This window comes from Erinaceus europaeus, chromosome 6 (genome assembly GCF_950295315.1).
Source record: "Erinaceus europaeus chromosome 6, mEriEur2.1, whole genome shotgun sequence".
NCBI classification, from domain to species: domain Eukaryota; kingdom Metazoa; phylum Chordata; class Mammalia; order Eulipotyphla; family Erinaceidae; genus Erinaceus; species Erinaceus europaeus.
In genome coordinates, this window is record NC_080167.1 from 3,867,377 (window position 1) to 3,892,363 (window position 24,987).

The 24,987-nt window shown below is 56.0% G+C and overlaps 1 protein-coding gene across 1 annotated transcript in view; it reads right to left on the reverse strand.

Moving 5' to 3' along the window:
* Window positions 1–13,160: 13,160 nt before the first annotated feature.
* SEZ6L (seizure related 6 homolog like) overlaps window positions 13,161–24,987 on the reverse strand; it is a 52,428-nt gene continuing 40,601 nt past the window's right edge. The window contains exons 13-17 of the mRNA XM_060192660.1: window positions 24,714–24,908; window positions 20,234–20,266; window positions 15,841–15,949; window positions 15,106–15,208; window positions 13,161–13,556 (exon numbers count right to left, since the gene is read on the reverse strand). Of these exons, the coding sequence (XP_060048643.1) occupies window positions 13,527–13,556; window positions 15,106–15,208; window positions 15,841–15,949; window positions 20,234–20,266; window positions 24,714–24,908 (470 nt within the window). The 3' untranslated portion in view covers window positions 13,161–13,526. The remainder of the gene's footprint in view (window positions 13,557–15,105; window positions 15,209–15,840; window positions 15,950–20,233; window positions 20,267–24,713; window positions 24,909–24,987) is intronic.

The following is a 24,987-nucleotide window of genomic DNA, read 5'->3' on the forward strand; positions in this document are numbered from 1 at the left end:
TCTCAGCAGCCTGTCATTATGCCACCTCCAAGCCCTGGGGCCACCCAGCTCCCTCCTCCTGCAGATGGGGTTGCTAGGGGGCCAGGAGGAGGCAGATTGCTAGGGGGCCAGACGGCCTGGAGACAGGAGGGCAGGCCAGGCTGCACGTGTCCAGACTGCTGGGTGACATCTACGGAGTCAGCAGCAGCTGTCTGTAGGACTCCAGGACCCTGCTCCCCAGGGGGATCCCAGGCTCCACAAAAAGACAGTCATGCTTTCAGACAGAGAGAGCCTTGTGCTCCTTGTGAGAGAGGAAAGATGCCCGTGTGACTGTCCCTAGACAGTGTGAGGGCCGGGCGGTGGCGCCCCTGGCTGAGTGCACATGGTACAATGTGCAAGGACCTGGGTTCAAGCCCCTCAGTTCTCACCTGCAGGGGAAAAGCTTTGCAAGTGGTGAAGCAGCTCTGTGAGTCTCTCTCTCTCTCTCTCTTTCTTGACCTTCAGGCTTATCGTTGGGGCTGGGGGCTGGTACCACGAATCCACTGCTCTGGTGGCCTCTCCCCCCCTTTGTATTAGACAGAACAGAGAGAAATTGAGAGAGGAGAGGGGAGATAGAGAGAGCAAGTAAAGATCAACACCTGCAGACTTGCATTACCTTTTGTGAAGTGGGGAGCTGGAGGCTCGAACTCAGATCCTTGCACAGGCACTTGGTACAATGATGTGCCTAACCAGGTGCACCACCCCACCCCCTCCCTCTCTGTCTCCCTTTCACCTCTTGGTTTATGGCTGTCTCTAGCCAATAAATAGACTTTTAAAATTAAAAAAAAAAACCCTTACAAAACAACTAAAGAAAACATTCAGGTCCAAATGGCGATGTGGCCTCATGTGCAGAGCATTGAACAAGACCAGGCATTGACTCCACCTGGTTATGGCGGAGATGGACAGGTAACCTGGCCTTTTTGGAAAGATTTCTCATCCATCTATCCATTATTATTATTATTTAAGTTTTTAAAATTATCTTTATTTATTGGATAGAGACAGCCAGAAATTGAGAGGGGAAAGAGGTGATAGAGAGGGAGAGAGACAGAGAGACACCTGTAGCCCTGCTTCACCACTCGTGAAGCTTTCCCCCTGCAGGTGGGGAGTGGGGGCTTGAACCCAGGTCCTTGTGCACTGTAATGTGTGCACTCAATCAGCTGCACCACCACCCTGCCCCTTATTATTATTATTATTTACCAGGGCCCTGCTTGGTTCTGGCTGATGGTGGTGCTGGGCATTGAACTTGGGACCTTTGGAGCCTCGGGCACTAGTGTATGTTGGCATCACCACTCTGCTGTCTCCCCAGCCCTCCCGCCCATGTTTGAAAGTTAGGAGTTGAGGGGCCAGGTGGTGGTGCACCTGGTTGAGAGCACATGTTACAGTGCACAAGGATCCAAGTTTGAGCCCCCAGTCCCCATCTGCAGGGGGAAAGCTTCACGAATGGTGAAGCAGGGCTGCAGGTGTCTCTCTGTCTCTCTGTCTTCCCCTCTCCATTTCTAGTTGTCTCTATCCAATACATAAATAAAGATAATGAAAAACAATAAAATAAAAATACTAAAAAAGAAAGTTAGAAGGCGTCACATGAAAATCTAGATTTCAGCGTCTCTTGAAAAATGGCGGATGGCGGCCGCTGGCCACTGAGGGGGCAGATTTCTGCAGAACAGCAAACTGGCTGGTGGGCGGCTTGCGGAGGCCTCCACCCACACCCCAGAGACACGGGTGACACAGCTGTCACTGTCCCCTCTGTGTGCCTGCCTGTGTGTTGCTTCATCTCTGCCAGAAGTAGGGGAACAAAAGGCAGACCAGGAGGTCTGAAAACCATGCCAAAAATAAAATAAAAAATAAGAAGCAAGGCAGAGAAAGAGCTGTCTGGCCCAGGAGCCTGCAGGGAGGAGGATGAGTTCCAGCATCAGGGAGGACTCTCTCCGCTCTGGTCTGGGAGCAGCAGAGGGAGGGCGCTGGGCCTGGCTGTCCTCGCCCTGCCTATTGGGGAGGTTGCAGGAGCCCGGCAGAGAGGTCAGGGAGCCTCTCCACAGGGGCTTATGGGATCAGGATCCCCGGGTGCTGGGAGCTGTGCGGTGGCCCCTGCCACTGGGGTGCTTGAGGTGAATTTCGTACAGGTGTGGGGCAGAGCTCAATGTCAAAACTGAAGGTGGGGGCTGGGGACCCGGCTCAGTGTTAGAAAACAGGATGTGCATGTCGGAGGCCCCAGAGGCTGCAGGTTCAAACCCTGGCACCATCCTATGCCAGAGCTGAGCAGTGCGCTGGCCTGCTGGCTCACACCGTCTCTGTCTCTCTCATAAGGAGCCTTCAAGTGGGAGTCGGGCGGTAGCGCAGCGGGTTAAGCGCAGGTGGCGCAAAGCATGAGGACCGGTGTAAGGATCCCGGTTCAAGCCCCCGGCTCCCCACCTGCAGGGGAGTCGCTTCACAGGCGGTGAAGCAGGTCTGCAGGTGTCTGTCTTTCTCTCCCCCTCTCTGTCTTCCCCTTCTCTCTCCATTTCTCTCTGTCCTATCCAACAACAACAAAATCAATAACAACAACAATGATAACCACCACAACAAAACAACAAGGGCAAAAAAAGGGAATAAATAAATATTTTTTTAAAAAGAAGCCTTAAAGTGGGGGTGGAGGGCAGTGGCGCCCGTGGTTGTGTTCACACATTACTGTGCGCAAGGACCCGGGTTCAAGCCCAGCTCCCCACCTGCAGGGGGGAAGCTTCACGAGTGGTGAAGCAGGGCTGCAGGTGTCTCTCTGTCTCTCTTCTACTGTTTTCCCTGCTCCCTCTCAATTTCTCTCTGCCCTATCAAATAAATAAATAATAAAGAAATAAAAAGGAAGAGGGGCCACCAGGAGCGGTGGATTCATCGCTCAGCCATCAAACCCCACCAAGCTTCCTGCTCTTCCTCCTCCTCCTTTTCCTTTCTCTCCTCCTCCTCCTCCCCATCCTTCTCTTTCTCTTTTTCCTCCTCTTCTTCCTCCTTCCCCTCCCCATCCTCTCCCTCCCCTTCTCCTCCTCCTCGTCTTCATGTTCTCCCCGTCCTCCATCTGCTTTTCCTCTTCCTTCTCCTCCTCTTCTCTCTCTTTCTCCTCTTCCCCCCTACTCCTCCTTTTCTTGCAATGGGGACTTTGTGCTTGCAGGATTCCACTGTTCCCAGTGCTGTCTTCTTTTAACACACACACACACACACACACACACACACACACACACACACACACGCGCGCGTGCGCACACACACACACACACACACACACACACACACGGGGAGAGAGAGAGAGAGAGAGAGAGAGAGACTACAGCACCATTGCACTGTCCATGGAGCTTCCCCTGGTGCTGTGTGTGCGACACTCCCATGTGATGCTGGGGTCCTGAGCCTGGGTCCTCACACATGGTGAAATGTGAACTCTGGCAGGTGAGCCATCTCCCAGCCCCTAAGTGTCTGCTTCTTGAAGTCACCCAACATGTGGCATTTTGTTCTGGGGTTCCCAGGAGGGGAGATGGAAGCTGACCCCTCAAGCTTCTTCCCGGGGGACAGGGCAGGGAGACAGTGCACCTGCAGGTGGGTACAGGGCACCCAGGGTTTGAATCCTGGGAAAAAATAATGTGGTTACAATTATTTTTGAATTTATTTTCCCTTTTGTTGCCCTTATTTTTTTTTTTTTTAGTTGTTGTAGTTATTATTGTTGTTGTTAATGTCATCATTGTTGGGTAGGACAGAGAGAAATGGAGAGAGGAGGGGAAGACAGAGAGGGGGAGAGACAGACAGACACCTGCAGACCTGCTTCACCGCCTGTGAAGTGACCCCCCTGTAGGTGAGAAGCCAGGGACTCGAACCAGGATCCTTACACCGGTCCTTGCGCTTCACGCCAAGTGCGCTTGACCCGCTGAGCTACCACCTGACTCCCGGTTACATTTTTTTTTTGTGTGTGGTTCCAATAAAACTTTATTTACCAAGACAGGTGGCGGGAATAGGCCGTGTGTGTGTGTGTCTGTCTGTTTGTCTCACCGCACCCACCACCACAGACCCTGTGCCTCACAGCCCTTATCTCTGATGGCCACTACAGCTCTCATTTCATCTCATCTTGATTTGTGTCTGCAAACTCTCCCCCATCAGGACCTGAAAGGCCTCCCCCACCCCCCAATACAGCAAACCCAGTCCAGGTTCTGCTTTATTTTCCCTTCTGCTCTCATTTCTCCATTTCTGTCCATCAGTGAGGTCACCCCATATTCATCCTTCTCTTTCTGGCTGGTGCCTCCGGCTGAGCGCACATTACATGCGTGAGGACCTGGGTTCAAGCCCACAGTCTCCATCTGCAGGGAGGAAGCTTCAAGAGCAGTAAAGCAGTGCTAACACTACGGTCTCCTCCTTCTAAAATCTTTTTTTTTTGTTTTTTTATTTTTTTAATATTTATTTTATTTATTTATTCCCTTTTGTTGCCCTTGTTGTTTTATTGTTGTAGTTATTATTGTTGTTGTCGTTGTTGGATAGGACAGAGAGAAATGGAGAGAGGAGGGGAAGATAGAGAGGAGGAGAGAAAGACAGACACCTGCAGACCTGCTTCACCGCCTGTGAAGCGACTCCCCTGCAGGTGGGGATCCGGGGTTTGAACCGGGATCCTTATGCTGGTCCTTGTGCTTTGCGCCACCTGCGCTTAACCCACTGCGCTACAGCCCGACTCCCTACAATCTTTTTTTTTTTTCCTTCAGGGCTGTCACTGGGGCTCAGTGCACTACAAATCAACTGCTCCTGGAGGCCATTTTCCCCATTTATGTTGCCCTTGTTATTGTTATTGTTGTTGTTGGATAGGACAGAGAGAAATGGAGAGAGGAGGGGAAGACAGAGAGGGGGAGAGAAAGACAGACACCTGCAGACCTGCTTCACCACCTGTGAAGCGACTCCCCTGAAGGTGGGGAGCCGGGGGCTCGAACCAGGATCCTTAACTCCAGTCTTTGTACTTCGCGTCACGTGTGCTTAACCTGCTGTGCTACCGCCTGACTCCCTAAAACCTATTTCTTAAATATCAATTGAGGAGGCAAGAGATGGCTCACCTGGTAGAGAACCTACCTTATAATACTGAATCTCATGCTGGATTCTAGCCCTGGTCCCATATGGGAGCACCCTGTACAGCACCCAGGGAGCCCCATGGAGGGTGGGCAGGGCTGTGGCGTCTCTCCTCTCTCAGCACCCTGTACAGCACCCAGGGAGCCCCATGGAGGGTGGGCAGGGCTGTGGGGTCTCTCCTCTCTCAGCACCAGGCACAGCACCCAGGGAGCCCATGGAGGGTGGGCAGGGCTGTGGGGTCTCTCCTCTCTCAGCACCATGGACAGCACCCAGGGAGCCCATGGAGGGTGAGACAGGGCTGTGGGGTCTCTCCTCTCTCACCACCAGGCACAGCACCCAGGGAGCCCATGGAGGGTGGGCAGGGCTGTGGGGTCTCTCCTCTCTCGGCACCCTGCACAGCACCCAGGGAGCCCATGGAGGGTGGGCAGGGCTGTGGGGTCTCTCCTCTCTCAGCACCCTGTCCTGTACAGCACCCAGGGAGCCCATGGAGGGTGGGCAGGGCTGTGGGGTCTCTCTTCTCTGTTTCTTTTTGTTCTCTGAACTAAAATAAGCGAAATAATGCTGGTGCCGGTAGTGGTAGTGAATCTGACCATGGTGGAGCCCGATCACTGTGCAGCACCAGCTGGGTATTGTGGGAAGGAAGGTGGCTCTCAGGCTGGGCACATGCTTTGCTTGTGTGGAGCCCTGGGTTTGAATTCTGGAAGACAAAAGCAAATAGAACATTCCAAAATGATGGGACAGATGGCATTGTGCTCTGATTTCTCTCAGTGGTCTCTCTCTCTCTCTTCAGAAAAGACTAACTAGCATTTTCTTTAGGTTTCTTCTTAATTTAAAATTTCTGGGTGGAGGGTAGATAGCATAATGGTTATGCAAAGAGACTCTCATGCCCGAGGCTCCAAAGTCCCAGGTTCAATCCCCTGCACCACCATAAGCCAGAGCTGACCAGGGCTCTGGTTAAAAACATTTTTTAAAAATTTCCTCTGATAGCATGTCACCCTGTCAGTTGTTAGAGGGGTCTTTTCCTCTCACTCCTCATTTCTACTTCTCAGAGCGGATTAGGAAAACAGATGCCTCATCTTGCCTGTAGGGAGCTCGCTTTTAGCGCAGGAGTGGGAGGCAGGTTGGTATGCCAGGGACACCGGGTTCAGCTAATGGGTAGCAGAAGTGTGGAATCCTCACATTGTCCTGCCGGGGTTTGAACTCAGGGAGCAACAAACATGGTAGAGGGCTGGAACTGAGTCTTGGAGTTTTGTTTTCTGGGATCAGAAAACAAAACCAGCTTCAGGGAGACAGCTCAGCCGGCAGAGTGCAGGAGTTGCATGCACGAGGCTCTGGGTTTGATCCCTGATGCTGTCTGTGCTGGCCTGGTACTCTAGCCTCTCCCTCTCCTTCTCCCTCTTCCTCAATCTCCAACTGCCCCACTGCTGCCCAGCTTGATGCTTGAGTGGTGCTGGGATCTGGGCTAGATCTGGGACCTGGTTAGGATCTGGGATCTGGAATCTGCCACCTGGGATCTGGGATCTGGGACCTGGGATTTGGGATCTGGGATATGGACAGAATCTGGGATCTGGAATCTGGACAGGATCTGGGATCTGGGACCTGGGATCAGGGATCTGGAGGGGATCTGGGACCTGGGACCTGGACAGGATCTGGGATCTAGGCAGGATCTTGGTTCTGGGATCTGGGCAGTACCTGGGATCTGGGCAGGATCTAGTATCTGGGACATGGTGTCTGGGATCTGGGATCTGAGCAGGATTTAGGATCTGGGGTCTGGGATCTGGGATCTGGGGGCTGGTGATCAGCCTCCGTGTTTCCCATGCATGGTTCTGGCCCGTCTGAGAGCTGTGTCATGGTCTCTCTCTGAGAGTCACTGGGAAACAGCTGGGTGGGGAAGGTGCGCCCTGGGTAACTTGACATTCCAGGCAGCTTGCCCTGACAGTGCTTTTCTGTCACCATGGAAACGAGCAATGTTTTGAAGAGGCGTTGACAGGTTCAGCCAGTGCTCCCCACTTACCTGGGGCGGGGGGGGGGGGGGGGCGGTTTCTATTGGCAGAGTCTGGGGTGAGCAACAGCCTCACCCCCCCCCCCCACAGCCAGCTTGACCTTCAAGGGGGGGCGACAGAGTGCAGGCAGGAGAGTTCTTGCTCAGCCTCCCTCCTTCTTTCCCCAGATAGCAGGTGAGAGACAGAGATGGAGACAGACACACAGAGAGGAGGAGAGACACTGTGGCGCTGCCTCACGACTCGTGAAGCTTCCTCCTTACATGTTGCTCCCACATGGTGACTGAGGCCTCAAACCCGGGTCCTCATGCATGGTAAAGGTGAGAGTCTCAGTAAACAAAGCCAGCTTCAGGGAGACAGCTCAGCCGGCAGAGTGCAGGAGTTGCAGGCACGAGGCTCTGGGTTCGATCCAGAGTATCAGTCTGTGCTGGCCTGATACTCTAGCCTCTCCCTCTCCCTCAACTCTCCCTTAATCTCTCCCACTTCCTCTTCCTCAAACTCTCCCGCTGCTCCCTCAGTCTCTCCCTCTCCTTCCCCCTCTCCTGCTCCTTCTCCTTCTCTGTTTCTATTAAAAACAAAACAGGGAGTCAGGCGGTGGCTCAGTGGGTTAAGCACACGTGGCACAGAGCGCAAGGACCGGCATAAGGATCCCGGTTTGAGCCCCCGGCTCCCCACCTGCAGGGGAGTCACTTCACAGGCGGTGAAGCAGGTCTGCAGGCGTCTGTCTTTCTCTCCCCCTCTCTGTCTTCCCCTCCTCTCTCCATGTCTCTCTGTCCTATCCAGCAACGACAACAACAATAATAACTACAACAGTAAAACAAGGGCAACAAAAGGGAACAAATAAATAACTATAAAACATTTAAATGAAAGGAAAGATGAAAACAGACAATGAAACTCCATCTAGGTGTTTGTGGTGACTGGGAGGGGCAGTGTTGAGGCCGAGATGTGGGTGAGCACCCTGGGGCCCTCCTGGACTGTCTCAGTCCACCCCCACCCCCCACCCAAGTCAGGAAGGTACTCTGTTCTCCAGGCAGCCATCCCCACCCTCCCCACGCTCTTTTGTTTGCTTCTTAAATGTCCATCGAACCCCACCCCCCACCCCCATGGCGGATGTGGAGTCTGCCAGCCCTGGGAGCACAGCGGCTTCAAGACAGCCAGCACGTGAGCAGCCTGGCAAGTGGGTCCCTGCAGAGGGGGTGGGTGCAGGGCAGTGTGTGTGTCTCTGGGGGATCCCGAGACTGGCAAGATAGAGGTAGACAGAGACAGACAGAGGAAGGAGGGAGAGAAAGAAATATACACAGAGGGGAGTCGGGCGGTAGCACAGCGGGTTAAGCGCAAGTGGCGCAAAGCGCAAGGACCGGTGTAAGGATCCCGGTTCGAGCCCCCGGCTCCCCACCTGCAGGGGAGTCGCTTCACGGGCGGTGAAGCAGGTCTGCAGGTGTCTGTCTTTCTCTCTCCCACTCTGTTTTCCCCTCCTCTCTCCATTTCTCTCTGTCCTATCCAACAATGATATCAACAACAACAAGAACTACAACAGCAATGAAAAACAACAAGGGCAACAAAAAGGGAAAACACATAAATATTAAGAAATTCTTTTAAAAAAGAAATAGACACGGAGAAAGACAGAGTGAAGAAAGGGGATGAAGGGAGGCACAGAGAAACATAGAGAAAGAGACAGAAGGAGTCAGGAGAGAAGTGAGAGAGAGAGACAGAGAGAAACACAGAGACAGAAAGAGACACACAGAGAGAAAGCACACACAGAGAGATAGAGAGACAGAGAGAAACAGAGACAGAATGACAGACACACAGAGAGAAAGCACACACAGAGAGATAGAGAGACAGAGAGAGGACCAAGATGGAAACAAGACAGAGCAGAAAGGAGCAGAGAGGCAGAGCCGGGCACAGGGACATGGATGGCCCCGGCAGGTCCGGGGACTGAGACAACAGTTGTGTGTTTGGGGGCAAAAGATTTGGAACTGAGGTGATATGACACACAGGTCCCTGCAGGACCCCCACCCCAGCTCCTGTCTCTGCGGGGGCACAGGGCTGTGTCCCCCACCCCCAACCCCCCAGGCCAAGGAGGCCCAGATACAAGCAGGTGCCTTTGCTTTTGATGGTCTGAGCCTGACAAACAGTGAAGAGCACAGTGGGCGCGCAGGGGTGCAGGTGTGTGAGCCGAGCTCAGCTTTGACACGGGGACAGTGCGCTGGCGGTGGGAAAGGGAGTTAGATGGAATAGGACCCAGAAATCGGAGACTTTTGGGGCAAAGGGCTGGAGACAGGCAAGGAGACAGCTCACCTTGAGTGGGACAGGTGATAGTGACGATGGCGGCTGTGTGCCTGGAAGAAGGAGTGACACAGCCCAAAGGGGGCCACAGCTCACTAGGGGACACAGCTCACTAGGGGACACAGCTCACTAGGGACACAGCTCACTAGGGGACACAGCTCACTAGGGGACACAGCTCACTAGGGACACAGCTCACTAGGGGACACAGCTCACTAGGGACACAGCTCACTAGGGACACAGCTCACTAGGGGGACACAGCTCACTAGGGGACACAGCTCACTAGGGGACACAGCTCACTAGGGGACACAGCTCACTAGGGACACAGCTCACTAGGGGACACAGCTCACTAGGGGACACAGCTCACTAGGGACACAGCTCACTAGGGACACAGCTCACTAGGGGGACACAGCTCACTGGGGGGCCACAGCTCACTAGGGACACAGCTCACTGGGGGGCCACAGCTCACTAGGGGACACAGCCCAAAGGGGGCCACAGCTCACTAGGGGGCCACAGCTCACTAGGGACACAGCTCACTAGGGGGACACAGCTCACTAGGGGACACAGCTCACTAGGGGACACAGCTCACTAGGGACACAGTTCACTAGGGGACACAGCTCACTAGGGGGACACAGCTCACTAGGGACACAGCTCACTAGGGGACACAGCTCACTAGGGACACAGCTCACTAGGGACACAGCTCACTAGGGGGACACAGCTCACTAGGGGACACAGCTCACTAGGGGACGCAGATCATTAGGGACACAGCTCACTGGGGGGACACAGCTCACTAGGGACACAGCTCACTAGGGGACACAGCTCACTAGGGACACAGCTCACTTGGGGGACACAGCTCACTAGGGACACAGCTCACTATGGGACACAGCTCACTAGGGACACCGATCACTAGGGGACACAGCTCACTAGGGGGACACAGCTCACTAGGGGACACAGCTCACTAGGGATTGACAGTGACCAGGATGCTGAGACCTTGCTGGGATCCCATCGAGGCTGCCCTCTGCTGCCCTCTGGATACCGCAGGTCTGGGGCAGGGGCCTTCCCCAGCTGGGTTCAGATTCTTCCTCTGGCCAGTCTCATGTCTTTGCCAGTCCACACTTCCTGCTCACCCATCCCTCTCTCACCTCTCACCTCTATCAGTGGTGCCCTTCACCTTTCCATCAATCATCTGCCTTCCCACTGCCCTGCGTGTTCTCACCGTCCTCTTCCTCCCTCTCAAGTCCAGGGGACCGACTCTGAGCCCCAGACTTGGCCTCCGCCCGACATTGGACTGGATTTCCCACCGGGTCACCAGAGGGTGCACCCCACATGGGCCTCCGGTCGCGACTCTCTGGTGCTCTCAGGGTGGCTGGAGCCCCAGCATTCAAGCTGTCAACCAGTGGCCCCCTTCCCTGTGCCCCATCTCCTCCCAGAAGCTGGGGATGGCCCACCCTGGCGTGTCTGCACAAAGACCCCTGCAGACGGGACTCTTTTTTTCAGTTGTTTTATTAGCATCAATATCTACAAAGTGGAAAATGACTTCATTATTTCAGCTTAGAAAGTTGTGTCTGCTTTTGACTCTGTCTGGAATAAAATGCAAATGGAAAGTTCCAGGGAGAAAGCCCGCCTGTGGATGTGCCCTGCCCGCCTTCCTGCTCCAGGGGAGCCGCAGACATGAGGGCGCCCACCCTCCCAGGGGAGGCCGCACTGTACCCAGGCCCCCTGCCTGAGCTCCTGCCGCATTCTCCCTCCTGCACAGAGCGGCCCGTCAGGGAGCTGGGCTCAGGACACCCCACGACAGCAGCCTGTCAGGGGACAGTGACCAGGACAGGTGTTAGCTCCTCTCTCCAGAGACAGGCAGAGGCTAAGGGCCAGGACGGGGTGGCTGGGTGCTGGGGAGGTGCAGGGCGGCCCTCTGGGGGTCCATGGCTCTGGGGACACACGTCCCCACTGTCAGAAACACAGATGGTGGGGAGGAGGGCTCGGCCTGCCTGTACCGAGGTCCCCAGGCTGCGGCCCGTTCAGGAAACACCAGCTTCCGGAGAGATGCTTACTACCCATCTCATCAGCAGACACACACCCACACAGAGGGGCCTGGGGGCGGATTATTATTATTTTTTTTGGCACTCCAGTTATCACTATTATTATTATTATTTTAACCCTTACACATTACAAATACACAGTCAGGTATTTCAAAAAGCAAGAGAGACACCTTGCTTTCCCAGCCACGCTGTACACAGCAGACTCTGTCCCCTCCAGGCTGAAGAGGACAGGTAGGTCTGAGGTGTGGGCAGAGGCATGGCTCAGACTGGTCGGCACTGGGAGACATAGCCCAGATCACCCCTGGGGCTCCTTCCTCCAGGACCCCGGCTCCCATTAGCATCAAGAAGAAAAAAAAGCATGTGGGGGTGCTGGGCAGTGGCATTTAACCGGCTGCACCGGGTTAAGCACACATAGTCAGAAGCGCAAGGATCCGGGTTCGAGCCCCCAGCTCTCCACCTGCAGGGCAGTTGCTTCTGGAGTGCGGAAGCAGGACTGCAGGTCTCTCTCCCTCTCTATCTCCTCGTCCTCCCTCAATTTCTCTCTGTCCTGTCCAATAAAATGGAAAAAATGGCCAGGAGCAGTGGATTCCTAGTAGGGCACCAAGCCCCAGCGATAACCCTGGAGGCAAAAAACAAACAAGCAAGAAAAAAAACAAACCCTAAAATAAGTTGGTTTATACCTTAAAAAAATATGGGGGTGGGGGAGACACATGATTTTCTGAAATGTCGGCCTCTGTCCCTAGACCCATTTCTCCTGGGCTTCTGTCATGAGACGGGGGTGTTGGGGGGGCTTCTCGGCCCCCCTGAGACTGAGGTCCAAGTTCACAGCCATGAGCAGAGTGCTGTGTTACCGGCCAGCAGCCCGGGCCTGCTCCAGTGGTTCATAAGCCAGCTCCCCCGCGCCCCCAGCCCCCAGCATCCTGCCACGTGCCCGTGGTGGGGGGTGATTCTGTCTCTTGTGTGTGGGGGTCCTTCTAATCCCCCTCTGTCACTCTCCTACTTTTTCTTTACACCTGCATCTAGCAGAGAATAGTCCAGGGACCTTCAGGCTCAGTCAGCCCTGAGTCGGGGTGCAAGGGCTGGCTCTGGGAGCTCGTATAACCCCTCCCAGGCCCCCAGTGCTTCCCCGGTCCCCACTTCCTCCTCCTCTGCCAGAACTCTAAAGGGAGCTCCCAAGGGGGCGCCCCATCTCCATCCCCGCCCTCCCAAGCTCCCCTGACATCTGGGGACACCTTAGGGGCGGAAGAGCCTCCCTATTTCAGGTGACACCCCCCTCTCCACCCCAAAGTCCTGATGCCAAAGGTGACCACAGCGCCCCTGTTCTGAGGGCTCTGTGTGCCCAAGTCCAGGAGAGGAGCAGGGCAGCACCCCCCACCCTGCCCCGGGCCAGCACAAGCCACATGGACTCAGAGCTGCCTGCCCAAGGCTGAGTATGACCCTCCCCCTTCAGGGCTGCAGCAACACCCCAGACCCTTCACAGAGGCCATTCCCCTCCCCCAGCCCCCAGCCTCACCCAGCTCCGATGACCCTCCTGTCCGAGAGACACTGACCGCCCTGTGGTCTCAGCAAGAGCAAGGCCAGGGGCAGCTGGAGACGGGGGTCCTGCTGCCTTCACAAAGGCCCCAGGAGGGAGGGGATGTGACAGAACTTCCTAGAAGTCAGGGTGGAGGGGACTGGAGGAGAGGCAGGGGTGGGTTTGACAGCAGCCCTGTGGGGGCATCTGTGCTGGCCCCGGGCTGGACCTCAGCCTTGTGGCGGGGGGGGGGGGGGGGGGGGCGCCGAGTCAGAGCAGGCATGCGGGGGGGTCGGGGGGAGGCGGCCCGGCGAGGAGGGGAGGCGTCTTCTGCGTTTGGTGCTCTCAGCTGCCTGTGTCTGTTTTTGCCACTTTGCAGGATGTTTGCCTTCAGAACGGGGCTCTCAGCCGCACCCCGTCCCATCCCGTGTGAAATAGAATAAATACAGCGGAGACCACGCCAGCCCCCGGGACAGAGAGGAGAGGGAAGGCGGTGGGGGCTCCCCTCACAGGCAGGTGGCTTCTGCGCCCCCCTCCCCGCCCCCTCCAGGCTGGGGCTCCGGAGGGGCAGGGCTGCACTGTTGTGTTCCCGGGGCCGGTGGGCAGCCGCCCCTAGATGGAGACCTCATATTCTCTGGTTTCCTGCGGGAAAGAGAAAGCAGGTCGGTCCAGGCCCCGTCTGCAGAGCTGGCCCTCCGTGGCCCAAGCCCTTTGTAAGTCCCTGCACCCAGGCCCCTGGGCCTCTCTGCTCCTGTCTCCCCAGGGCCTGGGTACGAGGTCCTTGTCCTTTCTGCCCCCATGTGACCCCCAGTCTCTGCACACACTCTGCACCCTCTCCAACGACTCTTTCCCCACCTTCCCTCATGCCCCCACCACGACCACCTTCTCAAAGCCCCCCCTCCCCCCTCTCCCTGAGCCCCCCACCCTCCACATTCTGGGTGCCCAAGTCCTGAAGAGCCCTGAGTGCTGGGTTGGGGGTGGGGGAGGGGGGCGAGCTGGTCCGAGACTCCAGACTGGGCCTCCTGGCTGCTGAGACCCCCCCCCCCTGCAGTCTCTTCCTCTCCCCCTCTGCACCTCAGCCACCTCACCAGCGAACCCGTCACCTGCCAACTCTGGGGTGTGGTTTATCCCGAGGTTTCCGGGAATCTGTGCGTGTGAGATGCCAGGCCAGAGTGCACACTGGTTGACTATTATTATTATGACATGATTCCTTTGTAAGAATATATGTTTCTTTCTACCAGAGCCCTGCTCAGCTCTGGCTGTTGGTGGTACTAGGGATTGAACCTGGGATCTCAGAGGCTCAGGCAGGAGAATCTTTTGCTGAACTATGATGCTGTCTCCCTGGCCCTGCCTTTTTCTTGTTGATTTGTAAGCACTCTTTACATACGGAGGTAAAAAAAATTTTAAAGACATTTATTTATTTTCCCTTTTGTTGCCCTTGTTGTTTTATTGTTGTAGGTATTATTGTTGTTGTCATTGTTAGATAGGACAGAGAGAAATGGAGAGAGGAGGGGAAGACAGAGAAGGAGAGAGACAGACACCTGCAGACCTGCTTCACTGCCTGTGAAGCAACTCCCCTGCAGGTGGGGAGCCGGGGGCTCGAACCAGGACCCTTCTGCCAGTCCTTGCTCTTTGTGTCAGGTGCACTAAACCCACTGCACTACCACCTGACTCCCATGGAGGATTTTTTTTTTTTTTTTTTAACCAGAGCCCTGCTCAACTCTGGTTGATGGCAGTGGTGGGGATCTCAGAGCTCAGGCAGGAGAGACTTTTTCAGAACCACTGTGCTGTCCCCTCAGCCCTCCTTTGCAAGACTGTAAACTCACTGACTGCAGGATCCTGTCTACTGGGCTTGTGACTGTCCCTGGGCCCCGGGGGTGAACTGCCTTCCAGTCGGGCTTTGAGGTTGGTGGGATGGGTGGCAACTCGGCCACTGCCACTGGGTCCCCTTGTCACCCAGGCAGCTCCTCCTCCTCCTCCAGGGACCCTCAGTGCACCCCCTTCCTTCTGCCAAGGGTGAACCACATCGCAGACTGGTCACCTGCCCAAAGTGACAGCTGGGTGATCCCAGCTGATGCCGATGGGAGGGGGGTCGAGACAGGACCATAGCAGGGGAGGCTGGAAGCCGGGAGGGTGTGGGGGAGGGAATGGGGCTGGGGGTGGGGGCTTGGGGGGGGTGGGGTCCGCTCACGCCTGTCTCGTAGATGGGGTTGTCAAACTCTGTCTCCACGGTGATCTGGCTGTAGGGATGTGAGTAGATCAGAGGCAGGCGGAGGCTGGAGTGGTATCGACACCTGGAATAAAGCACAGGGCAGAGACATCATGGCCTGGGAGACACCTGGCCAGCCCCCCAGAACCCCGGCAGGAGGCGTCGTGAAAGCTGGGGTCCTGGTTGCCTCTCAGCTTCCAGCAGGCCACACGGGCCGGAGGCTCCCCCCTCACTCCAGGCGACCCTGGAAGCTGCCTCCTCTGTCACTTGCACCCTGGCTCCTTCCTGTGTGGAGAAGGGCCGGGCGGTGGCGCACCTGGTTGAGCGCACACGTTACAGTGCACAAGGACCAGAGTTTGAGCCCATGGTCCCCACCTGCGGGGGGAAAGCTTCATGAGCGGTGAAGCAGGGCTGCAGGTGTCTCTCTGCCTCTCCCTTCCTTCTTGATTTCTGGCTGTCTTTATCCAATAAATAAATAAGGATAATAAAAAAATAAAAAGAGAGAGAACGAATGACAGACACAGAGAGGAGAGACATCACAGCACGATGCTCCCATTGCGGGGGGGGGGCAGGGTTCGAACTCAGGACTTTACGGTGCTAAGGTATGCACTCTACTGGCTGGGCCATCTCCAAACCCGGGGACAGCCCCTCTCCGGCCCCCAGCTGTGGGTGAGCAGCTCCCACCCGAGCCCCCCACCCGCCAGCCCGCCCCCCTACCTGGAGATGTAGATGTAGGCTCCGCCCAGCAGCAGGGAGATGACCAGGACCGGGATGAAGATGACCAGTGCCATGTTCCCTCCCTCCAGAGACGTCTCTGCGGCTGCTTCTGCTAATGAACGCAGGTGCCGTGATGTCCTGGGGTCCACCCGCTCGCCAGACGGCCCCCCTTGCTCGGCACCCACTGGGGGAGGCTTGGTGGGGGGAGTCTCCCCAGGAGAGACGACAGATGTGAGTGGAGAGGGCTCTGTGGTGTGTGGACACAGCCCAGGCCCACCCTTGAGTGTGGGGTCGCCTGCCTCTCTCTCTCTTTCCCTCATCCCCAACCCACCCAGGCCCCTCCCCCTTTTCTCTCCTTCTCCCCTTTTTGCTATCTCCCTTTCTTTTTCCTTCTCCCCCATCCCTCTCTCAATCCTTCTCTTTCTCCATCTCCCCTTCCCTCTCTCTCCTCCCTCTCTCTTTCTTTCCCTCCCTCTCTCTTCCTTTCTCTCCCTCCATCTCCCTCTCTCCCTCTCCTCTCACTCACTCTCTTCGTTTCTCTCCCTCCATCTCCCCCTCCCCTCTCCTCTCACTCACTCTCTTCATTTCTCTCCCTCCGTCTCCCTCTCTCCCCCTCCCTCACTCCCTCTCTCTTCCTTTCTCTCCCTCCGTCTCCCTCTCTCCCTCCCCTCTCCCTCCCTCTCTCTTCCTTTCTCTCCCTCCGTCTCCCTCTCTCCCTCCCCTCTCCCTCCCTCTCTCTTCCTTTCTCTCCCTCCGTCTCCCTCTCTCCCTCCCCTCTCCCTCCCTCTCTCTTCCTTTCTCTCCCTCCGTCTCCCTCTCTCCCTCCCCTTTCCCTCCCTCTCTCTTCCTTTCTCTCCCTCCGTCTCCCTCTCTCCCTCCCCTCTCCCTCCCTCTCTCTTCCTTTCTCTCCCTCCGTCTCCCTCTCTCCCTCCCCTCTCCCTCCCTCTCTCTTCCTTTCTCTCCCTCCATCTCCCTCTCTCCCTCCCCTCTCCCTCCCTCTCTCTTCCTTTCTCTCCCTCCATCTCCCTCTCCCCCTCCCCTCTCCCTCCCTCTCTCTTCCTTTCTCTCCCTCCGTCTCCCTCTCTCCCTCCCCTCTCCCTCCCTCTCTCTTCCTTTCTCTCCCTCCGTCTCCCTCTCTCCTTCCCCTCTCCCTCCCTCTCTCTTCCTTTCTCTCCCTCCGTCTCCCTCTCTCCCTCCCCTCTCCCTCCCTCTCTCTTCCTTTCTCTCCCTCCGTCTCCCTCTCTCCCTCCCCTCTCCCTCCCTCTCTCTTCCTTTCTCTCCCTCCGTCTCCCTCTCTCCTTCCCCTCTCCCTCCCTCTCTCTTCCTTTCTCTCCCTCCGTCTCCCTCTCTCCCTCCCCTCTCCCTCCCTCTCTCTTCCTTTCTCTCCCTCCATCTCCCTCTCTCCCTCCCCTCTCCCTCCCTCTCTCTTCCTTTCTCTCCCTCCCCTCTCCCTCTCTCCCTCCCCTCTCCCTCCCTCTCTCTTCCTTTCTCTCCCTCCGTCTCCCTCTCTCCCTCCCCTCTCCCTCCCTCTCTCTTCCTTTCTCTCCCTCCGTCTCCCTCTCTCCCTCCCCTCTCCCTCCCTCTCTCTTCCTTTCTCTCCCTCCGTCTCCCTCTCTCCCTCCCCTCTCCCTCCCTCTCTCTTCCTTTCTCTCCCTCCGTCTCCCTCTCTCCCTCCCCTCTCCCTCCCTCTCTCTTCCTTTCTCTCCCTCCGTCTCCCTCTCTCCCTCCCCTCTCACTCCCTCTCTCTTCCTTTCTCTCCCTCCGTCTCCCTCTCTCCCTCCCCTCTCACTCCCTCTCTCTTCCTTTCTCTCCCTCCGTCTCCCTCTCTCCCTCCCCTCTCACTCCCTCTCTCTTCCTTTCTCTCCCTCCGTCTCCCTCTCTCCCTCCCCTCTCACTCCCTCTCTCTTCCTCTCTCCCTCCGTCTCCCTCTCTCCCTCCCCTCTCACTCCCTCTCTCTTCCTTTCTCTCCCTCCGTCTCCCTCTCTCCTTCTCCTCTCCCTCCCTCTCTCTTCCTTTCTCTCCCTCCGTCTCCCTCTCTCCTTCTCCTCTCCCTCCCTCTCTCTTCCTTTCTCTCCTTTTCCCTCCCTCTCTGTCCTCCACCCCCTTTCTCCTTCTCTCTTTCTCCTTTTCTCTATCCTCCTTTCTCCCTTTCCCTCCCTATCCCCCTCCCTCCCTTCCTCCCTCTCTCTCCCTCTCTTTTTCTCCTTCTTTCTCCCTCCCTCTCCTTCCCCTTCTGTTACCAGGCACCAGCTCAGGGCTTTGAGCACTTGGGGCACCACTGCCCAGTGACCTCCCTGGCTAATTTTTATTTATTTACTTATTATTTTATTTACATTTTAAAAATGTTGTTTTAGAGAGGAGAGAGGCAGAGAGACACCAGGGCAGTGTCCCAGCATCCCTGGAGCTCCCGTGTGGGGCCAGGGGTTGAGCTCTGGGTTTTTGAGAAGGTCAGATCCTGCCCCCACCCCTTGCCCCCGTCTGCAGAGCCATGGGGACAGGACCGGGCGGCCCACCAACAGACCCTGTGAACCGCCATCGGCAGATCTGTCCAGGCGGCCTCTGTCAACGCCGGATCACAGGGCACCTGAGCAGTGCCAAGACCCTGGCTGGAACTCCGAGACCCTCCCAGGACGCCTGATCGGGCGCCAAGAGGCCGGGCCCTCCTGCTGAGACACCCCAGGATGCAGCGCCCCCCCCTGCACCCAGGCCATGCCTGGCATGGCTGGGGACATAGCTGCCTTAGAGAGCAGCAGGGACGCCCATGAGGCCTCTCAGGCTGTCTGTGAGCCAGTTCTTGGGGCCATGGAATGAGAGCAGATGGAGAATCCTGCAGGAGCCTCAGCCACCGAATTGCAGATGCCACCATGATGCCAACCTGACTTCCCTGAGCAGACGCCCTCACCCATGTGTCCTGGAACCTCACCTCCCCAAAGCCCTGCCCCACTAGGGAAAGATGGAGGCAGGCAGGGGGTGTGGATCCACCTGCTAACACCCATGTCCAGCGGAGAAGCAGTGACAGAAGCCAGACCTCCCACCTTCTGCTCCCCATAAAGAGTTTAGTCCAGGAGTGAGGTGGTGGCACACCCAGTTAAGTGCACACAGAACTAAGCATAAGGATCTGGGTTCGAGCCCCTGGCTCCCCACCTTTGGTGGGGGTCACTTCACAAGTGGTGAAGCAGGTCTGAAGGTGTCTATCTTTCTCTCTCCTCTATTTCTCCGTCCTCTTTCAACGTCTTTCTGTCCTATCCAACAAAATGGAAAAAAAAAAAAAAAAGGCCACCAGAGGCAGCAGATTCGTAGTGCAGGCACTCAGCCCCAGCAATAACCCTGGAGGCAAGAAAAAATATTTGACCTATATTCCCAGAAGGGGAGAAATGTTAGAGGGCTCTGAACTCCAATTCCATCAGGACCCAGAAAGAGAAGAGAAGGAAAGACATTTGGAGGTATTAACAGGTGTAGGTGTGACTTAGAGAGGAAGAGAAGGGGAGACCACTGGAAAAAATGGACCAATAATATAAATATAGACAGAGAGTTCTAGAAATAATAGTCCATCAATATCTGTGACCTTGGGAGAACCACTGCAGTTTCCAGTGGAGGGAATGGGGACACGGAGCCCTGGTGGTGGGAAAGGGGTGGGATTAGACCCCTGCTATGCTACAGTCGTGTAAATCAATATTAAATCACTAAATTAAAAAAACTGCAAAAAAGGAGCCGCAGGGGCTTCCCCATGTGCTCTGCAGGGGCTCACGTGACCTGATGGTTGTGAATAAGAAGGAGGGAAGGTGGAGGCTGGGCAGCTGGCTGGGGAGAAACACAGAGGGGGAACAGGCCACAAAGCACCCACCCCGTGCACCCCAGATAGACTTTTCCTTCTGGAAGCTGGAGCGAGGCAGAGGAGAGGCATCCTGCCTCAGTTCCCCTAGGTGGCACCACAGATATGACAAGCTCCCCACATCACCTCAGTGACATGAAGACAGATATTTCTGCTTTTATTTTTTAAATATTTATTTATTTATTTCCTTTTGTTGCCCTTGTTGTTTTACTGTTGTAGTTATTATTGTTGTCATAGTTGTTGGATAGGATAGAGAGAAATGGAGAGAGGAGGGGAAGACAGAGAGGGGGAGAGAAAGACAGACACCTGCAGACCTGCTTCACCGCCTGTGAAGCGACTCCCCTGCAGGTGGGGAGCCGGGGGCTCGAACCGGGATCCTTATGCCGGTCCTTGCGCTTTGCGCCACCTGCGCTTAACCTGCTGCGCTACAGCCCGACTCCCATTTTTGTTGTTTTTGAAGAGCCTGCAGGAGACCATCTAAGTGCCCCGCTTGGCTTCCTCCCCATGGTTGGGAGGGCTGGTTTATTGTGTATGGGGGGGGGGGTTCACAAGAGAACTCACCTTCCAGCGCGTGTTCAAAGCTGTCCTGATTCACTGAAAGAGAAACAGTCAGGACTGGGTTGAGGGTCACTCTGTGCACCGTGGAGGGAGCGGGGAGTGAGCCATGGCTTCACTGACCTGAGGCCACTGCCAGACACCCCCCCCCCCCCCGCTCGCCCATGCCCCCTCCCAAGGTACCCCCAGAGGACAGAGGTGATGTGTCTGTCAGGACCGCTGGGGGGGGGGGCTGCTGAGCTCAGGGGAACAGCTGGCAGGCCAGGGGGCAGGAGGAGTCTGGGTGCCACACAGCCCCCCCACTGGCCAGTGTTGAGGGGCGGGGCTAGGCTCCGCTGTCAGCTGCTCAGGTCCGGTTTGGGGGAGGGTCACCGTCTCAGACAACCGCACCCCCTATGCAACCCAGCCAGGGGCCAGGCTGCCCTCCCATGTGGACACCGTCATCCAGGGCAGCTTCTCCTGCACCCTGGACGCCCCGTCCTCAGGGGCCACAGGCTGGGACCCTCTGGATTTGGTTCACCTGTGCTCATCTGGGAGGCTCTGACCTGTGTCCCATCAGGGGCGTTAGAGACACCCTGGCACAGGTGTGGGTGTTTGCTGGGGCTGGGAGGCTGCTTAGAGGCAAGGTGGCAGTGTGGGGGTGGGGAGGGGGTGTCAAGGCAATGGGTGTAGTCACAGCTCACAGGCAGATTCAGGAGGCCTGTCACCCTTCCTTCCTTCCTTCCTTCCTTCCTTCCTTCCTTCCTTCCTTCCTTCCCTTTCTCTCCTTTATTTGATAGGACAGAGAATTCAGAGGATAGGAGGGACACACACACACACACACACACACACACACACCTATAGACCTGCTTCACCACTTGCGAAGCTTTCCTCCTGCAGGTGAGGGAGGACCAGGGCTCGAACCTGGGTCCTTGCACACAGTAACATGTGCACTTAACCAGGTATACATCTATCTGGCTCTCATGCAGGCTTTCTTTCCTTCCTTTCTAAACATTTTATTTTAAAGAAAGAAAGACACAGAGAGACCAGAGCCCTGCTCAGCTCTGGCTGATTGATGGTGGTGCTGGGGACTGAACCTGGAACCTCGGAGCCTCAGGCAGGAATGTCTTTTGCAGAACCATGATGCTGTCCCCATAGCCCCCTCAACTTTTAAAAAATATTTGATTTTAATTTAATGGGAGAGATGCAGAGAGAAAGACCAGAGCCCTGCCCAGCTCTGGCTGATGGTGGTGCTGGGGACTGAACCTGGGACTTCGGAGCCTAAAGCATGTGTCTTTTGCGGAACCATGATGCTGCCTCTCTGGCCCTTATGCTGGTTTTCATGCCGGAGTCAAGGGCCTTCTCTGACTTTCATCTAATAGAGAATTTCCAAAAATTTTAGCCTCAGAATACGTGCTTATAATATGACTGTGGTATGTCTGCCAGAAAGTCTCAACACAGAATTCCTGAGAACAAAGGGCTAAGGATCTGTAGGAAGACTGAGCCAAGGCAGAAGCTTTGAGACAGCCAGTGGAAACAGAAACCGACACAGAGAAGGTCAGGCTGAATTTTATAAGCGGAGGGCCTACAGAGTCAGATGTTTGATACAAAAAAAGCAAATGTAACGACCTGCTTCTACAGTCACCAAGGATACTGCCAGAGTTTGTCTTTGATTGTTTGTCATGGCAGCTTCTGTTACCTCCGCTAGCTTCTGCCCTCCTAAAAGCTGTCCTCCGCCCCCCAAGGGCATCTCTTATGCTGAGGCTAAACTTTCCTAGACATAGCTCTGCAGGAAAGATCACAGGAATCATACCAGGAACTGAGGCCACCAGACCCTGGGCAGTGGGTTCAAGCCCCACCCCTTAGCCCTGCAGCCTCTATTCTGCAATGACGCTTTTCTGCTCCCAGGGCTGCAACCCCTGTATGAGCCTGTGCCGTCCCCTTGTTTGAGGCTGGAGTTCTCAGAGAGATCGGAACTCTTGGCCCTTGCAAAATAAAACTCTTTTCTTCTTTTACCCACTCCCGACACACCAGTCTTTTTTTTTTATTTATTCCATTTTGTTGCCCTTGTTGTTTTATTGTTGTAATTATTGTTGTTGTTATTGATGTCATTGTTGTTGGATAGGACAGAGAGAAATGGAGAGAGGAGGGGAAGACAGAGAGGGGGAGAGAAAGACAGACACCTGCAGACCTGCTTCACCGCCTGTGAAGTGACCCCCCTGCAGGTGGGGAGCCGAGGAGCTTGAACCGGGATCCTTATGCTGGGCCTTGCGCTTTGCACCATGTGCATTTAACCCGTTGTGCTACCTCATAACCCGGGAGGCTCCAGGCTCCTCTCTCTCTCTCTCAATGCCAATTAAGGAACCAGCTGCAGACCCAGCAGACAGCAGAGTCCAATAGGGTCTGGGAAGCAGCCAGCGTGGAGAGAGAGAGAGAGAGAGAGAGAGAGAGAGAGAGAGAGAGAGAGACAGAGGGAGAGAGGGAGAGAGGAGCCTGGAGCCTCCTGGGTTATGAGCCCCGGGGGCAGGGGAGAAGGAGCAGAGAAACCTTGACAGCCCTGAAACTCTTATCTCCAACTTCAGGCCTGAGATAATCCCTGTGGGGATTAATTTTGTAATTAATACAAAAGAATTTTAAGGAGCCCTGGGCAGATCATAAGCAGAGTCAGAACTGGCCCATTTCATAGTCTCTGTCCCCTGCTCCCCTGGAAACAAGCTCGAAATACCCATCTTGACAACTTGGGGGTGGGGGCAACGGCCAGTCACACTCTTCCATCAGACCCACCATCTCTGGAGCGGCAAGAGAGGCTGTGGGCAACCTTCCCTCCGATGTTTTCATCCCTGAACTTTCTTTAATTTTTTAAAAATATATATTATCTTTATTTATTTATTGGATAAAGACAGCCAGAAATTGAGAGGGAAGGGGGAGATAGGGAGAGAGACAGAGAGACACTCACAGCCCTGCTTCACCACTTGCAAAGCTTTCCCCCTGCAGGTGGGGATGGGGGACTCAAACCCCGGTCCTTGTGCGCCGCCAGCCGGCCCCAATCCCTGAATTTTCTAGCGGAGATGCAGGTCCGGGGCTGGGCGTGGTGAGAACTGCCGCGGGCTTGAGCAGGGCCAGGAAGGAGGAGAACAATTGTCTCAGACCTCCAAGTGCTGTTTCTCCTCTGCTCTGGAGCAGAAAGACAGCCCCCCCCCACCCTTGTTAAGAGCTGAGAACACAGCTCAGCTGGTGGGGCACAGGACTTGCACACCTGAGGTGCCTGGTTTGATTCCCAGCACCATCTGCTGGACCTGTCATATGAAACTCGGTTATAGTCAGATCTGAAATACTCCTTCCTTCCTTCCTTCCTTCCTTCCTTCTTTCATTAAAATCTATTTCTGTGGGAGTCAGGTGGTAGTGCAGTGGGTTAAGCGCAGGTGGCGCAAAGTGCAAGGACCGGCCTAAGGATCCTGGTTCGAGCGAGCCCCCGGCTCCCCACCTGCAGGGGAGTCGCTTCACAGGTGGTGAAGCAGGTCTGCAGGTGTCTGTCTTTCTCTCCCCCTCTCTGTCTTCCCATCCTCTCTCCATTTCTCTTTGTCCTATCCAACAATGATGACATCAATAAAACAAGGGCAACAAAAAGGGAAAATGAATAAATAAATATTAAAAAATTAAAAAAAATCTGTTTCTGTTTGTGCAAAGTCTGTGCAGGCTCAGTGCAGGCCCCATCACAGGCATGATGAGAGGAGAGGATGCAGACAGAGACCCACCCCTCCTCCTGCTTGGGGGCTCAGGCTGCTCCACTGAAGGGTCTGGGGAACCTCTCCCAGGAGTGGGGTGGGGACGGGGCATCGGGGACTTTGGGGCCCCCGCTCTGCTTTGTGGCTTTGAGGTGGTCACTTCCCTTCCCTGAGCCTGTAAAGTGGAGACCACGGGTCCCAGGTGGGTGGACAGACTCCATCCTCCTCGGCTGTTAAACGGTTTTGGCCACCAGGGGCGCCCTGGAGCCATGCACTCTGCCCAGCACCTGCACAGCAGAGCTCCCCAGGGACAGTGGCCCAGAGCCCGGGGAGAACCGCTCACCCTCGGGGGCAGGGGGTCCTGAGATGGGGCTGCAGGAAGCCGAGCCTGAGAGCCGAGGCCAGGGGCCCTTGGTGTGGGACGAGGTTCGGGGAGCCCTGAGTGTCCCCAGTCCGGCTCCTGGCTCCCCTGCTCGCCACCTGGGCACAGGCCTCACAGGCCTTCCTGTGTCTGCCCGCCGCCGCCCGCTGTGGCCGCCTGGTCTCCAGAGCAGATTCAGCCCTGGACCACCTGGCCCCATGCTCAGGCCCTCCTCCCTCCATCCCTCCGTTCCTCCCTCCCTCTCTCTCTCTCCCTTCTTCCTTCCCTCCCTTCCTCCCTCTCTCTCCCCCTTCCTCCCTTGCATCTCCCCCTCCTTTCCCCTTTTCCCTCTTTCTCTTCCCCCTCCCTTCTGTCCCTCTCTTTCTTTCCTTCTCTCCCGCCTCCCCTGGCCCAGGCCCACCTTTGCACAGGGGCAGTGGTCCGTTCCAGTGGGAGGGCTGGCCGAGGATGCAGCGGATGGTCACCTGGCCCGTGAGCTCGAAGCCCTCATAGCACATGAAGGTGAGGGACTCCCCCGGCAGGTACAGCCTCTTGTACAGGATCTGGTAGCCGTTCTCGGGCAGCCCGGGGTTGTCACAAGCCAGGGACTCCTCCGCTGTGGGGCAGGGACACCGGCTGACGGGGGAGGGGGCTCCCCGCACCCCTGCGCCCGCCTCCCCTCCCTGGAACCCGGG